Raw genomic sequence first — 16,606 nt, forward strand, 5'->3', positions numbered from 1 at the left:
CACTATGATTTAGAGTATTTGAGCATCTCTGCAGACGGACAGTCACACCCCTCAAGACCATTCCAGCCCTCATTCCAAAATGGTCTCTACACAAGAGAATATTACCATATGATTCAAACTACAGGGAGGCATTTAAAGGACAGACCGTTGGCCGTCACCCGCAATGATTTTGGGAATGGCTACTCAATGTTCTGCATTAATCTGGAGCCTGACGAAGGATGTTCGGGGAACGTGTCGCTGATTAGAACAGGCAACGTTCGTCTGGAGGCTCGATTCCGTGTACCTCTGCCTAGAACAGTGACATTGATATGTTATTCAGTGTTTGACTCTGTACTTGAGATATCAAATCAGCGCCAGGTATTGATGGATGCATATTGATGGGTACCTGCTGAAATACGATGAATACCATAGAGTTGACTAGTATAGTTAGAAATCGCGTGATTAATGGCACACGTTTTGTGGGGGTACTGGCCTGTGATCAACTACCTCAGACAGAATTATACACGTACCCAGCAATGATGATTGTAAATACACACGCGTCTGACGAACCTGGAGAGCATTGGTTGGCAATTTATATCACAAAAGACCATCACGGTTACTTTTTCGATAGCTTTGGGCATGCCCCCGACTACGAGGGGTTCCCCAGAGAAATAAAAGTTTTCCTCAATGAAACGTGTGAGCACATATCTTATTCGAGAAAACAGGTGCAGAACCATCTAGCCACTACTTGTGGGCAGCATTGTGTGTTTTTTCTGTGTCACATACAAAAAGGATGGCCTTATTCTAAAGTGTTGGCCCTTTACGGCAACAATTTGTTTACTAATGATACAATAGTTACTCGTTTCGTTAACAAAATACACTCTACAGATTGTTGTGGCGATTATTTTCCCTGTGTGCAGTGTTCGTAAACATCATGTAATGTATTATCAGATACTTTATAAATAAAACATGTGACACACAGTTATTGCTTATCCTTTTACTCAGAGTATATGCTAAGATGTGTACAATTAATACAGGTAATGACAAAACAACGATGTAGAGTGGTTAAAATAAAAACAACAATGTAGAGTAGTTAAAATAAAACAAAAACAATTAATACAGGTAATGATAAAACAACGAGGTAGAGCGGTCAAAATAAAAAATAGAGCAATACATACACTCATGGATATACACACACACACACACACATATATATATTATAAAAAGACAGGCACAAATTGTTATACCCGGGTAAAAAGCTTAAAAAGTCACCCAAGGCTTAACAGGTCTGCGTGATCTACCCTTTGAGGTCTTGGGGGTCTTAAAAGGGGTGTCATATTCATCAACACTACGATTATGGTTTGTACGGGTGTCTGCCTCATCTGTATTAAAGTTATTTGTGTCATGCATCTTATTTTTGGCTACAAGCTTGCGGACCGCTGGGTTGGGTATAGCCGATAAGGGTACATTTAAACCGGCTAGTGTTTTAAAAAAAACAGCCCACCCCGTCGGTCTAGAACTGTCTAAGACGTTATGGGTAGCCGTGACACCTCTCACCAAATCATGCAGGTGTGAACCATGTATCAGTTGTTTATTAATGATAAGCTCCCCCCTCTCGGTCCACGACACTGTGTTTGAACCGTTTAAAGTATCCAGAATACATTCAGCATGTTTTTTGCTTTTTTTAGGCATATGTTTTATAACACTCCCCAGAACGAGATCCTTTTTAGGTACCATGTCGTAAGGCCCCAATTCCTCTTTTGATGCTATGGGGTTAGTACCAGCATGATTCTCTCCATGTGGTAGCGACAGAGTCAAGATGCTCTTCTCGCGTTCGCCTTGTCTCACATAATTCAAGTATCTTTGTAAAATACCCGAATATTTTTTAGCTTTTTCATATACATCCGTGTCCGGTTTTTCTAACACATCGTTCATGGCTCTATCAAGGTCGTTTTCCACAGTCTGTCTTATAGAGCCGTGTCGCTGGTCATGCATAGGGTGCTTTAGAGCGTCCAATTGTTGCTGAGGCACCAGAAACATTTTCTGTGTATGATCCATCTACTTTGCACTCACTGACCACCTCTGATAAGATTAATTATAAAAGGAATAGCCGCCCCCAACAGAGGGAATAAAAAACCGCCTGTCTGATTGAGTTTCTTCTTCTTACTAGTGAGTGAACCCTTCTTTGATGCCACCAGTCTAATAAGCTTCTTCTTCTTCTTTAAGAGATTGTACTGCTTGTCAGTCAAGGGGATATTACCGCTCAAAACATTTAGGGCAATCTCACACAGAGACTTGACAAAATCAGCTCCGGCATTACTCACAATGACTCTCCGTACCTTAGGCGGCGATTTATATATCAACTCTAACAGAGCAATATTCCTTTGCATACGCCGAGACATTATCTCTTGTGCTTCTTAGCCATGTACACCACGGGGTGGTCTGACAACACAGATGTTCTGAGTCTTAAGTGTTCGGGTGTCATGGCTTTATAGTCTATGAGTAAATAACCAAAGGGTAGATGTGTCGCATCATTAAATGACTCTAAAAAATGTCGCGTGTTACCAGGAAACATTTGTCGAGCCAGTAACATAATTTGACATTTATCCCTAGGATTCTTAAACAAAATGAGGTAGTTTGTGTTTAAACTAATAGTACGACTAGCCTTTCCCTGAATGAATACATTTTGCACTAAATATATACAGCTTAGGTTTCTGTGATGTACATATTTAGTAAAAACATTTTGAACTTCGAGGCTGTTACAGGCATCATTCATTACATCGTCTATGATTAGTAGATTGTTTTGGGTTACGGGTAACAAGTCATCATCACACAGAGATTCGGGTAATCCGTTTACAAAAGTGATCTTGCGTATCTTCAGTAGTTGGTCATAGAGAGGCTGCCAACACGAATATATGTATACCACATTGTCAAAACGATGTGAAATAACCCTATCTGCGTTGGCAATAATATCCTTGACAAAAAAAGTCTTTCCACAGTTTGAAGGACCGCTGACTACCAGACTGAAGGGATGTTGAAAACGAGCGTCAAAACCCTGGGTTATATCAGTAGCCATAGGGGAGCGTGGTGTAATCCGGCATTACTCTCCGCTTGTTGTATACAACTCGCACTTTCTTGAAAACTGTCTCATTTCTCAGATGAAAGTGTCTCTTATCCCGTTTGATGGTGTCGGTGGCAGTCATTAGGGGCGGAGCTGGAGCGTTCTGATTGGCTACAAACGCGTGTACCATACCTATTAAAGAAGCCTGTGTGACAACCGCAGCGTTTTTTGCCGTCAAAGACACGCCTTTGCATTTCACAGTGGTCTTGCCCTGTTTCGTTGTGTATGCATAACACTTGGGGCCCCCCGAGACAAACTCTGTGATGTAATCCTCCTCAGGGGAGCCACACACGTCACCACTGTTGAGTTCATCGGTTAGATCTCCGAGATAGGGCCCCAGCGGTGGTACAAGGTCTCCAGCCACAGACGTGAACACAATGCTGTCTGTGTCACAGTACAAGACTCTCTCCTGTAGGGTGTCTAACACATCGTACAGCACCAGTCTAGCATGGGCTGTTGTCATAGCCCCTATAAAGACATTTACATCTTTAATGCGAGACCCCCGACTGTCGGCATGTCCGATATGAAACAGAACTGACGGACGTCAAACTGGTCGCTGAACATCAGCTGGGTGAATCGTGTCGGCTCAGTGATCAGTTCACAGGAAGGCATGTTGTTTCTCATGCTGAAACGACCCCATAAAGAGTTGAGAAGGAGTTTGGGAAAAACCGTTCCAGGAACGAATCCTAGAATCTCAGCCAGACGGCCCTTTATGACAATGTCCCTATTTGCCATGCCACTGATGTAGACCCTGTTTTTAAAGCTATCATAGTACATGTATTCCTTGTAAGGCTTTTTGGTTAAGGCACGGATTCGGACGTTAACTCGTAAACCAGCTCCTTTATAGACCCGTAATAGCCCACTGTCATGACGATAAAAGTCCGGCCACCCGTTGCTATATCGTCGGATATTTGAATGCTGGCGTCGCTATCGTTGAAACTGTTCCACATTTTGGGATATTGAATCTCAATCAATCCAACCTCGTGTGGCTCGCTCAAGACGATAGTTTTTGCTAATTTGGTTCTGTAATTCCATATCTTATTATTCGGATATACCAGGTGGGAAGCGTTACTAGGAAGTGTAACATAGAAACCATTCTTATCCATAGCTATACTGTACCGATGTTGTCTGATGAATGGTGCTCAAGTGTGTGACCTTTTGAACGATGGGCCCTACCCTTTTCTATACAGGCACCATGTCTTTTTCAGGGATCCACGTGTTAAACTTCTGGGGCCACCCTAGCCACTTTACAAACACCATATTTTTACCATGATGTTTTTTTCTGGTCAATACGCTTTCTATTTTAAACGTCTTGTTTTTACCTATAATGACCTTGTGTAGTTCTCCCTCGTAAAAGGTGCCCCTCACAGGATCGTTGGCACTATCGGTTAGTTTATAAACAGGCGGATCCCTGGATAGACACTCTGATATGATGAAATGCTCATCTGTGAATGTCTGCTTATAACCTTTCCTAAACACCCCACGGAGTTTTGAGATTCTCACGTTGTCTCCCTTGCTAAATTTAAAAACCAGGGGTTTCTGAGGCTTCAACTTGTACAGATGCATGAATACTATTTTTTCATTGTTTTTATCTACAGTACTTGGTGTCATATTTATAGACCTATGATGAGAGTTATTATAGGCTTCAACAAGATCCTGAACCACCTCTACATATCTGCGTGAGTTAACAGACGTTAAATACCTCCACATGCGGGTCTTGAAGGTTCTGTTAAAACGTTCTATGATGCTAGCCTTTGTCTCGTTTGATGTTGAAAAATGCTTGATTTTATACTGATCCATTAACTGATGAAATTTTTTGTTATAAAATTCTGTCCCCTCATCTGTCTGCAGCTTCACAGGGATGCGTCCCTCGTTCAAAATGTCTTTAAAGGCGGTTGTCACAGAGGCGGCTGATTTGTTAGATAGACATCTCACCCATGCGTATTTAGAAAAGACATCTATACACATCAACAGGTATCGCACTTTATCGTTTTCCTCTGAATATTCGATCATATCTACAAGATCGGCCTGAAACTGGTGGTCTATACCCCTGACCAGTACCCTATTCCTAGGGAAGTTTATCGCAGCTTTGGCATGGAGGGTATAAACATCTTGTTCTAATAAAAAATTGTTGACCTTGGGTAATTGTGGCATAATGCCTGTTTGCTCTCTGACGGCATTACGAAGTTTTGCTACACTACCTAAGCCCCCCGGATGAGCTGGATCGTAATAAATCGTCTGTAGTGTCCTATCCATGATAAAGGTTTGTTAGAAATGATCACAGCAGTATCTGTAACAATCTGTTTTATTGCACCCACCCGCACATAAACACCACATCATCGTATTTGTCGATAGTGATAAACACATGTTTGATACCATAAGAAGAAACAATAGCATACTCAACGGTTATAGGGGGGCCGATGTACAGACTTTAGCCACCTATCTTGTAGTTTCTCAAGCCTGAGGGCCCAATTGTACCCTGGGGGCTCATACTGTACTCCGCAGGCATAGGATCATCCATGTTTTCAAGCACAGTGGTCACATTATCAACGGTAAGCAGATTATGGCATATCATGGCTGCAGCTCCATGGATCCGATCAGCCGTTGTTTCAATACCATAGAGTGCCACATACATTTGCACTGTTGGTATGAAGTCGTCGGTCCACAAGGTATACATCAACTCATCATAGTGTTCGGTGTAGAAATCTTCTGGTATAGGCCATAGGCAGGGGTGGTGGATCTGACTGGGATTATCAGTATAACATCCGTAACAGTTTTTCTCCTTGTAGTATTGTATGGCGGTAGACAGCAGACGTAGAACCCCCGTTTTAACACATGCTGTGAAGCAGGGGTGTTCTTTTTTAGGGGAGTCGGGAGGACCTATGATGTCAAGCCCACGGGTATTCGTTGCAACGGTCTCCCATGTGTCCTGATGATGTAAGGGGTGTCCGGACATAGCATGCCCGGCCATAAAATATGCAACAGGGTCAACCATGCAGGTGACCTTGGCGTCCGTATTGTCAGTATCGGCCCATGAATGGTTGGCATCAGTGTTTTCAGCGTCTGAAAATAAAATAAAAAACCTTTGTGTCAATTATGCATCAAATTTAAACACATTGACATATCAAAAAAAAAAAAACATACACATGTTGAAACCTACCTTGATTTCCACCGTTTAGAAGACGTGGGCTTGTCGACTTTATCAGATCCGTGTCCGCATGATAGCAGATACACCAATTTGCATGCCAATTGGCGCATCATAGTAGACAAGACGTTTTCTAAGAGTGCCGTAAGTCTCATAGACTCTGTCTGCCCTGATCGCATTGTCAACCTGGCTGAACAGACCCTGCATGGCCTGCCAATCACACCATTGAACAAAGAATGTGGTCTTAAACCATTTATCATACTCACTACTATTGAACTGGTGGGTTGTCGGACCATAACCCGTCACCCCTCTACACACCAACATGTGTTCACGGTTCATACATCTGCTAACAAATAGAAACCCTAGCGGTGATCGGGGTAGGTGTCCTGTATCTATATGGTATATTTGAGTACCTGTTTCACTATACCAGTGGGCTGTGGTCATACTATCAGATGGGTTACCCGGCTCAAATGACCCTCCGATTACTGAACGACACTGTCTCCAGTCACTAACAGACAATAACATGCTCTTCACGTAGCCCTGGGATCTGGTACGCCCCATATGTTTACTCATTAGCCCTACAGTACCGTTAGAATAGGTAACCTTGTAAACATACCCATAGACCCCTAGGTGCTCAGCATCTACGCAGGGACCATCAACAGAGGTACGCCGCACCGGTATGACTGTATCCACATCTGTATACACGGCTGCAGTGACACCTGCTGGTTTATCTATATTATTAGGACTACAGGACCCCAACGTACCTATAGAACCAGCAGGGGTGTCTTTGTCGTTGTTGCTGGTGTTGTTGTTGTTGTTGTCGATGTCAGACATAATGACTGTATGTAGATAGCTCAAAAAAAGAAAAAAAGAAAGCTCAAACAAATAAAAATAAAAAAGAAGAAAAATAATCCTGGCAGATATCCAACACACACCCGCAAACAGCAGCAGCAGGAGAGTTAGCAGTTAGCAATAGCAATAGCAGTAACAATAGTAATAGTAGCCACCTACGAAGTACAAGCCAGTGACCAGACTGTTGGAGACTGACCCCTTGCCCCAAAAACCCTCTCTATATATACGCCTATCGGTATAAGCCCACCCACCCCTTATTCATAAGTAGAAGGCACCCAATAACATCGTTCCCTACTCAGCCGGACGTACCTTTTTTCCCACCAAACACGCCCCCATACCTTAGCTTCCCGCCCCTACCTATTCATAAGCAGAATGTGCTCATTAGCATAGCTGTAGTGCCGCAAAGCCCCGCTCGTGCATGTATGACATACGTAGCTACAGTAGTGCATGTGCTGTGGGGGAGGTACCCCTCTTACATGCCTTTCAACACATTCCTCATCCATTGATAAACACTTTGTATTATTAAAGACACAGGGAAGGGTTTTATAAATGTTTAAATGGTACAAACAAGAGCTCCTATCTATAGGGAATTATTTTATTTTATAAATTTTTAATTTGTGATAATATTTTATATTTTAAATAATATTTTTTAATTTTAATTTTAATTTTTTTATTTTTTTTCCATAAAAAATATGCATAATAGGGACATATATATGCATGCGTGAGAGTGCATGTGAGGTGGCGCGCGTGCACGTACGTATACGCGCATACATGTCCCTATACTACTACTTTGAGGTATTCGGCGATGTCGGCAGGTACAACTTGTTTACATCATTATATGTGTGTATTGCAGTGTGTTTTCCCCTCATCAATACGGAATGAATTCATTGATTTAAAATAAACCGCAACACATCTGTGGTGAGAAACTCTTTTTTTGTGTTTCTCGTCGTCTTCCGTGCTCGGATCATTCTCTTCGTCTTCCCTGTAATGAAATGGTGCGAGAGAGAAAATAGCGATGTCCCCTGGAGGAATCTGGTCTCACGTGATATAAAATATGAGATGTGCGAAAAACCAATATTCCGTAATAACTTGCACAACATGAACACAACACGTTTCCCTGTTCTGGGGGCCTCCGAATGTGTGCTAATATTCTGCATTTCATATTTGTTTATTCTGCCTTCTGATGCCCCAGGAAATGGTAATCGTTGTTTGTCAACGGTAGTTTGATTCCTGATGATTTTTTCTCTCCTCCATCCAAGGACAATTATAAAGCAGTATAGCAGATAACAGTGTTTGCTAGCAGCAAAGGCATACTTTTAATTAAAAAGAAATAATGGGGAGATCTTTTCAACACCCAAAGCTTTGCACAGACACAGTCGTCACTGATCCCCTCCCGGAGCGGAGGCTTCCCTTCGCATGACGAGCGTCGCCGCTCGTTTTTCTTTCTGCATTTGGAAAGCTTCCAAACAACCCGAGATGCATCCGAGGGTTGTTATCCCTTCAAAATCATGCGACACAGAAACTCATCAATTGATCCAAATCATGTTTGTTTGTTTCTAACAAAGGATGGAGCCGATTTAATGGGATAATTATGGTCTGAAAAAGTGAAGAATAAAAACAACACATACTGTGTTTTTAATAATTGTATAAATAAGCATTTTTTTGTTGTTGTTTCAAACATTTATTTTTCGTCCTAAAACAAGGCCACAGTTAAAGCTGTGTTCAGCACACAGCTGTTGGAACAGCAGTAAATAATGCCATAACCGTTTGTAAAGGTGCCTCGTTCATAAACAACCATATCATTTTAATAGTGGTCTGACAACCACTGACAATTTCATCAAAATCATATTGATCAAAATAATTCCTCATCCAACAGAGTCACAGTCAGTTTTGCTACGACATGGATTCATTATTGTGTAGCAAGCTGATTATTCCAAGTTGCACTATTAATAAAATATATTACACATTGCATAGTGGAATGTTGCATTTTAATCTAAAAGATCATATAATCTAACATGTATATTGTTTCATTATTTTTGACCATCGTACTGATGAGATAAGCCTCTGCGCCGCAGTGAGCCAGTTAACTTTGTAACGATGAGTTTTTTTTAGCATCTGGTTCCGAGGATGGACGAGACCGGAGGCTCTTTGTTTTTGTGTGTGTGCGCCACACCAACAACAATGTGGTGAAACAGCGTTATGCATGCAACGCCAGCTGCTCTGACATCTTTGCTGTCGTTGGAATGTGGAGAAAGTCACAGCTTTAACTTTTTGTTCAGAAACTTGTCACGAACTGAACAATTGTCCTTGCTGTGTGCTCCTCTTGTTATCTTGAGCGGAGCAGACAGGGCTGAAGCTACTGTTCCATGTCAGATGTCTTTGACTCCACGGCAGACACCGTTGCATCATTCTGGTTGGTGTTTGTTGCACAGACATCTTTGATGCCATCTTCTCTCGTCTGGTCACTGCAGCCTCCGTCATAACACGTTGCAATAACACTGTACAATCGGGGACAGCAGTATGGTGCACGCGTCGACAGACAGGAACTGCACCGCTTTGAAGCATCTGTTAATCACTGCCTCTCTTTGCTCACACGGTAACACGCAGCCACAGCCTCCTTCTGATGCCTTCATGCTCCTCTGCACATCTCCACGCTGTGTCTGTCCATCGCCGTCTCTGCTGCCTCATCGAAGTATTTACTGGAGGAGAAGCCCACAGGCCTAATTGGCACGGTCAGTGATGGAGCATATGCACTTTCCAGTGGGAGCCCAACTGACCGAATCCCTCACTGATGACTGCCGACATAGTCTCCATATGTGGCAGACAGAAGGGCCCGTACGCACAATGCCCTTCATCTAATGAAGCCAAGTCACCCAGCGTGTACTTCGGCGTTTCAAAGGACTTTCACCAGAATCCGGAGCCAGAGCACCGCCTCTCACAGCGCACACACACACACACACACACACACACACACACACACATAAACACACACACACACACACACACATAGAGGCCGCGAAGGAAGGAAAGCTCAGGGTTGTAAAAACTGCTCCCTCATCTTCACCCCGACGGATATGCTGATTCACAAACACACGCAGAGTGACTTGGAGATGCTGAAAACATAATTGCTCCATTACCCTCACCTTCCAACCCCCCGCCAACTCCATCTCTAGCTCTCTCTCTCTATCTCATACACATTGAATTGCAGGATAAAGGGGTGTTGAAATAGAGAAAATAAATAATGGGAGGGGTGGGTCAAAAGAAAGTGAGGGGATAGAGAGAAAGAGAAGCTGCGTGGTGCGAGTGTGAATTCAGCCTCCAGCTGGGAAGCTAAACGGACTTGGTCAGTCATTAGCATGCAAACGTCTCGTTCGGACATTTACGGTTATTCATTCCCCAGAATAATTCTCCCCACACTGAAAATGCCCAGCTCCTTCCTAAATTACTCTTAATGCCCTTTGTTAGTCCTCGTGGTTATTTTCAACAACACGTGCCTCAACAACACTTTAAAACCCCGCCGGCCGCCCACCGGACGACTGCTCCGCACATTCCGAGTGCTTCTCGGGGCTGCAGATGTGAATAAGCTTCATCACATGAGCCCCAACCTCGCAATGTAATTCCACTACCCAAGTGTGCATCTGTTTTGCGTGTACTCTCCAGAACCCCACTGTGGGAGAACTGTTTCACAAAGTCACACAAGTCATCCAGTGGCTGGGCTGCAGCCTCGATAACAGGCGGCGGAGGTATCAAAAGGCAGCCAGGGCCAAAGGGAAACAGTTGGATATTGGCCGTGCACAGAGTGGCGCACAACTTCAAGGCAACAAGTACAAATCGTCTGGACTCCGTTTTTTTATTTCACTCCATGCACTTCCCCCGATGGCTAAGATGGAGAGATAAGGCTGGAGCGGCACATCACAAGCGATGTCTTATGGGAACAGATGTTTCTCCATTGGCAGTTTCTCTTCGCCCACGCCATATCACCAGACCATTGTGCTGCAAGTTATCCACAATGCATATGGGCTCATCAGAAAACTGTCAAAGTCACAGCAACGTATCTGTGGGGACACAGTGTTATCAAAATGAAGCATCACTCATGAGAAAGAGATATAAGAGCAGTGCACAACTGTTAAAAAGGACACTATCAAATTCAATCTGTAGTGTTCTCTGTTAAGATTTATATTCCTTATTCTTCTTTATTCTTTTCAAATACACCTCCAGTCACAAAGTAAATAGATTGTGGGTTTCCGTGCTGCTTTACTTCTGTTACGCTCAAAGCAAAATTAGATGTTTCTGCTTCTGTTTTTCCCTCAAAACTTTGTCTGACCCATTTTCTCTCATCTTTTGTACCTTGAGGGTGTTAACGGCATAAGGAGTATTTAAAGTGAAGTGTTTGGAATCAATTTGATATAATAAAGTAATGAGTTTGAAACAATTAGTAGGGGATCACATGGCGAGATGTCATTGGAGCTTTCAGAAACTTACAGAGTGGAGTAGGTGTAGACATCTGGTGGGGACTTTCATTCTGGCAAAGAGAAACGCTAAAACCTCGTCTTACACAGTGTTGTCATAAAATAAAAAAATAATTAAGGTACATAATATGAGAAAGCACAGCGGAATGGCAGTTAGAGGTTCCATATGGCAGCTCTTTTTCTAAAACACATCCAGCTAACAAAGTCAAATCACACTCAAAACACATTTTGCAACAACATTAAAACGCAGAGACTAAACATCAGAATATTGAAAGAAAATGTATTTTTCCTTTGCCTGAAAATTATCAGTGAACTAAAATAATCAAAGCCAACTGGTCAGTTTAACTTCAAACTAAAGGTTCCCCAGATAGACCGCCAAACCAAAATGGCCTTGGGTCAGTTATAGAGAATAGAGAAGGGCGTCATTAGACCCAGAACAGGAAAAGGACAGCACACTGACAGCTGCTACCAAAGGTAGCAACACTATTTTCTTGATTTACAGGATATTCTCAGATTTTTTCATTCAATGGCTGGAAGATTGAAGCTGAGTGATTTTGCTCAGATTTCTACAGATATTAAGTGTTATTTATGTTATATATACAGGCTGTGATTTGCAGAACTCGATACCGGTCTTGGTATTGATCTTTGAAGGTCTCGTCTTTGTCGACATCACTAGACGGCCTGTGCATTGTCACAGTTATTTGTATCATTTGCTCACAGAAAACCAAAGATAATTCCCTAATGCAACTCATTCATGGATCACTGGTACAGTGTATATATATATATAGTCTCAAAAAGTGTGTTTATTCTCATTCTTATTCTTTTGAAACTTGAAACTTGAAACTTGAAACACCTCTGCAAAACCATCTGACTTCCTGAGGTTTCTCAGGTACGCTTATACATTCACACATGTACAGTGTATATGGCAGCAGAAGAGGTGAGAGAAGTCTTCATTACTTTTCTCTTTGTGTTGTTATGGGAATGCGGATCTATCAGATCATTTTGAGGAGGGCTTATGGTTTGGTGTTCCACATTTCATCATATCTGTATCTAAGTTTGAGACTATGCTCTGCTTTGCTCTTTGTCTCAACCCCTCAAAGTCTTGTTCGTTGGTGTTTGGTTTTATTTTGAACTTGAGCATCTGCAGAATGATTCCTACATGTTATGATCCACTGAAGTTAGCTATGCACCGAGATGCATAAATCCCTGTTTTGGTTATCTTGGTATTCATCCTGAGGCGGAAGACATTGAGTGGGATTGGAAAAAATATTGCAAGAAAATCTATATTTTTGACTGAGGTGGAAGGTTGATACAGAAAATGTGACAAGTAATCATGAAGTGGATGAGTTGAATGAATATGTTGTCCTATGGTTCGGCTGTCTGGTCCTTGGCCAACAGTCCGCATTTAGATACATTAAGGATCTTTACAATTGGGCCTTAAAAATCTCCCCAACATCTTGTGATTTTATTAAATCTTTAAACACATATATCAAAAGATGACATAGTTGCATCTGATCCACCAGAGCAGCTTCAAGTGGGAACTGTAAGGTTCCCTTCTGCAAAGAATCCTTTGCTCAGACAGTTTGTTCTGATCGTAACATTTGCTTTACTGAATCTCGCCGTATCCTGTCTTTCCTCTTTACCTGAATGTCTCTCCTAGTTTCATAAAGCCCCTTCTAGTGACGGTTGTTGCGAATTAGGATATGAACATTGTGATATTTGCATCGTATTGATGCGTTCAGTTTGCATCTGTCACAAAGACATAACCATAAATAAAAAATAATCCATCACCCAGCTCCACTGAAGAGATAGTTAGATGTAAACATCAGATCAGTTTGGAGGGATGAAAAAAATATTATTTCCATAATGATTTTATGAATATTTTCCACTGTTCTGATGTCAATTACGCTTTTTAAAATCATGTCCTGGCCTTATTCTGCAGTCCCATCGCTTCCATGTTGATGTGCTCGACTCTAATATGCACATGACTTAAGTGGATATAAATGGACATTTATATTTTCATTTGCATTTTTTCTGGAAACATTTTGACAGAAAACGGACCATTGAAACACATAACCATAAAGTAAGACAATACCCAGCCCGAACCATTTGGTTTACAAACTTGTGGCGAGAAAGATTCAGGTTCCTGTTTGGAGGCCAGGAAAAACTACTTATGCTACGATGTGATGCCTATTCACATCTGATAAGGGTGGCCGATATGTATTCACGGTAGATAGTTGTTACATTATTTTAAATTAAACAGGTAGTTTTGTTTCCTTTTAACCTAACCTTATCTATTCACATTTTTAAACACGTGGCATTGTGTGTTTCTGCTTGTGTGATACTCGGCTGATGCAAAACGTATTCTTGCAACACCTTTCTGGTTCAGAGACGTTGATAGTGAAAGCGTGTATAAGAATTGGATGCCTGGTAGAGTTCACGGAATAATTCAGCCAACAACCTTTTCTCGTTCTCTCCCTTTCAACAGGAAAATGTATTCACTGATCATAAGTAAAATACAAGCTTGCTGCGATTGCAATTACACCGAAGTCCTCTCTCCAAACACAGGTTGAAGCCCAAAACAACTGTCACCTCAAGCCGAGTACGGCCCTCTAAGCACCCACATTTCATCACGTCATCCTGACCTTGGATTGGCGCTCTGCTGCTCCATCTCCCCACCCCTCCTCACACGGGGCCCTCCCATGGCCTCATCCCCCTCTCTCATTGTAACAACATGATAACAAGTGTGAATGTTGCGTTTGTGTGAAGCGCGTACCTAAACTTTTGAGGAGCAGACATAATATTTCTTATCAGACACATATTCCCTCTGCTATGTGATGTTATTCTGAACTTGCAGGAACTTGAACACACCAGTACCTTACATAATTAAAATTATATTAACAATATGCATTATGCATATTTTTTTTCTGGGGTCTAAATAGAGTGATGACCGCTCCTTAAAAAATTAAGCGGACATATTTTAAAGCAATCGATGGTTGTGTCTGACAATTACGTTATAGCAGAAAGGTTTTTGAAAGACCAAACTACCTTGATAATTACAAGGGTATATTCTGTTGGACAGCCGTTTGTCGATTCTGCCGTGGAACGGTTTAACTTGCTCACCAGACATCCGAGCGATAGGCCTGTGTATTGACTGTCCTTGTCTTTTTCTGCAGGTGATTTTGATGCTGACCAAACTCTTTGACTTCAACCTCAACAGTGTGACTGAGAGTTCATTATGGAGGTAAGCTTATCGCACTACATGACATTTCTAGAAAAGCCTAGAGCAGTTAGGAGTTGGGCACGACAAATTGGTCAGAGGGGATGGCTTTATATATTTCTGATATTTTTATTCCTGTGGTTTGAACTGCTCCCAGCACTGCTCTCAGGGATAACGCATGCTAATAGTTCTCATAATGGGAATTAAAAAAAAATCTTCCAAAGCTTGAGAAAAAGGCAACAGTCTAAAAGAGATCTTTCAAATGGCAAGTTTGAGTCGCCGTATGTCTTCAATCAGTTTAATGTCTGTGGGCACCAGAAATCCCTCACATGAAAGCCACTAATCAACGTGACTGGAGCTTGCAAAGTTATCCAGTAAATTACCTTGACCAGCCTTGAACTCAGCATAGCCTTGCTTAGAGCGCCAGTTCTGACTCGATCCTGTTGTAACTTTGGTAGATGCCTGTTAGGGAGCAATGTAGCTGCATTAATGTCTTTAAGAAAGAAATTCATACCAAAAAATATCTGCCCAAGTAATAATCATATGGATTTTTTCATTTTTTATTGTCGTCTATGAACTGTCACACCACAGACATGAGCAGTTATCTATAAGAAAATAAGTAGGAGGAACAAGGATGAATAAAGATTAATGACATGAAAATTAATCTGAAGGATTGAGGAAGGAGTTCAGCCTAATGGTGTTTAATCTCCCTACATGTTTTAAACTAGAACAATTCTCAAACTTGCTGAAAACACATTCAATGTTTTTTTTATTACAGCCATCTGCAAATTGCTTGTAATAACTGAATGTATTGTATTGTCCAAATGAGACAAAAATCTACTTTGTGAGGGATGTTTACAAAATCAGATTGTTTTGTCATAATAGTTGTCACATTCAAATTTGAATGATATGTTTTTCAAATTGACCTTAAATACCAGTAGACCTGTTTGAATACTTGTGATTTGCGGCTATGTGACCTTTTGAATCGAATGTTAATGTCATGTTACGTAAGATCAATGAAAATGTGTCTGAAAGTAAGTGGGAAAAAACAAACAACTTAAAACCATAAGACATACAGACTATGCAGAAAATGAAAACTGAAAAGTTAAGAAACTTACAATGTGACCTCCAAATGCTCACTAGATTCAAGCTGGTTCTGTCTTGCAAGTTTCATTCAAACTTGCTAATGTTTTAAATTCTAGTAGAGATCCCAAACTTTGAAAACATATCAGATATGTCTAACATAATTGTGAGAGAGACACAGATGCACAAAATCCATGCGTCATCTAGATGATTTCCATTTGATGTAATGGTTCACCCCTAAACACATGGCATCTTGGATCTTACTGTTTCACTTGGTATAAGCATCATGAAGCATCAACGGAGGGCTGAAACTAGATCATGCTGCACATTTCACAGTCATTAGACTGTCAGTGAGTGTGTTGAGGTAATATTAGTTAACATCTGTGAATTCAGTTGATACTGTTTTCATATGATGTCTATGTGATAACATTGAGTGCAGGGATAACTGACGGTAAGGTCAGGGCATTGAGTTAATTACCCCTCATTACTTCGTAGAGACTCAGTTCCATCCATTTTTTACTGCTGTCGAGATGAAGTAGTCCTCAGCATATGAAAGGTAAAATCTTTCCATGAACTGTATATTAATGTTAATACTTGCCAGCTTAATTATTTCAATGAAAGGTTCCTGAATGTCTGAATATTAAATTCCTGTTTCCAAAGTTAATATTAAGCTGTCAGGCAATACATTTACACACACTTTTGTAATTGGTGTAAAAAAGAAAGAAAAAGGAATCGAC

At 41.4% G+C, this 16,606-nt stretch overlaps 1 protein-coding gene across 1 annotated transcript in view; it reads left to right on the forward strand.

Annotated features, from left to right (window-relative positions):
* LOC130189983 (VPS10 domain-containing receptor SorCS1) overlaps window positions 1-16,606 on the forward strand; it is a 187,953-nt gene that overhangs the window by 73,836 nt on the left and 97,511 nt on the right. The window contains exon 2 of the mRNA XM_056409055.1: window positions 14,743-14,810. Within this exon, the coding sequence (XP_056265030.1) occupies window positions 14,743-14,810 (68 nt within the window). The remainder of the gene's footprint in view (window positions 1-14,742; window positions 14,811-16,606) is intronic.

Source organism: Pseudoliparis swirei, chromosome 24 (assembly GCF_029220125.1).
Source record: "Pseudoliparis swirei isolate HS2019 ecotype Mariana Trench chromosome 24, NWPU_hadal_v1, whole genome shotgun sequence".
In the NCBI taxonomy this organism is placed as follows: domain Eukaryota; kingdom Metazoa; phylum Chordata; class Actinopteri; order Perciformes; family Liparidae; genus Pseudoliparis; species Pseudoliparis swirei.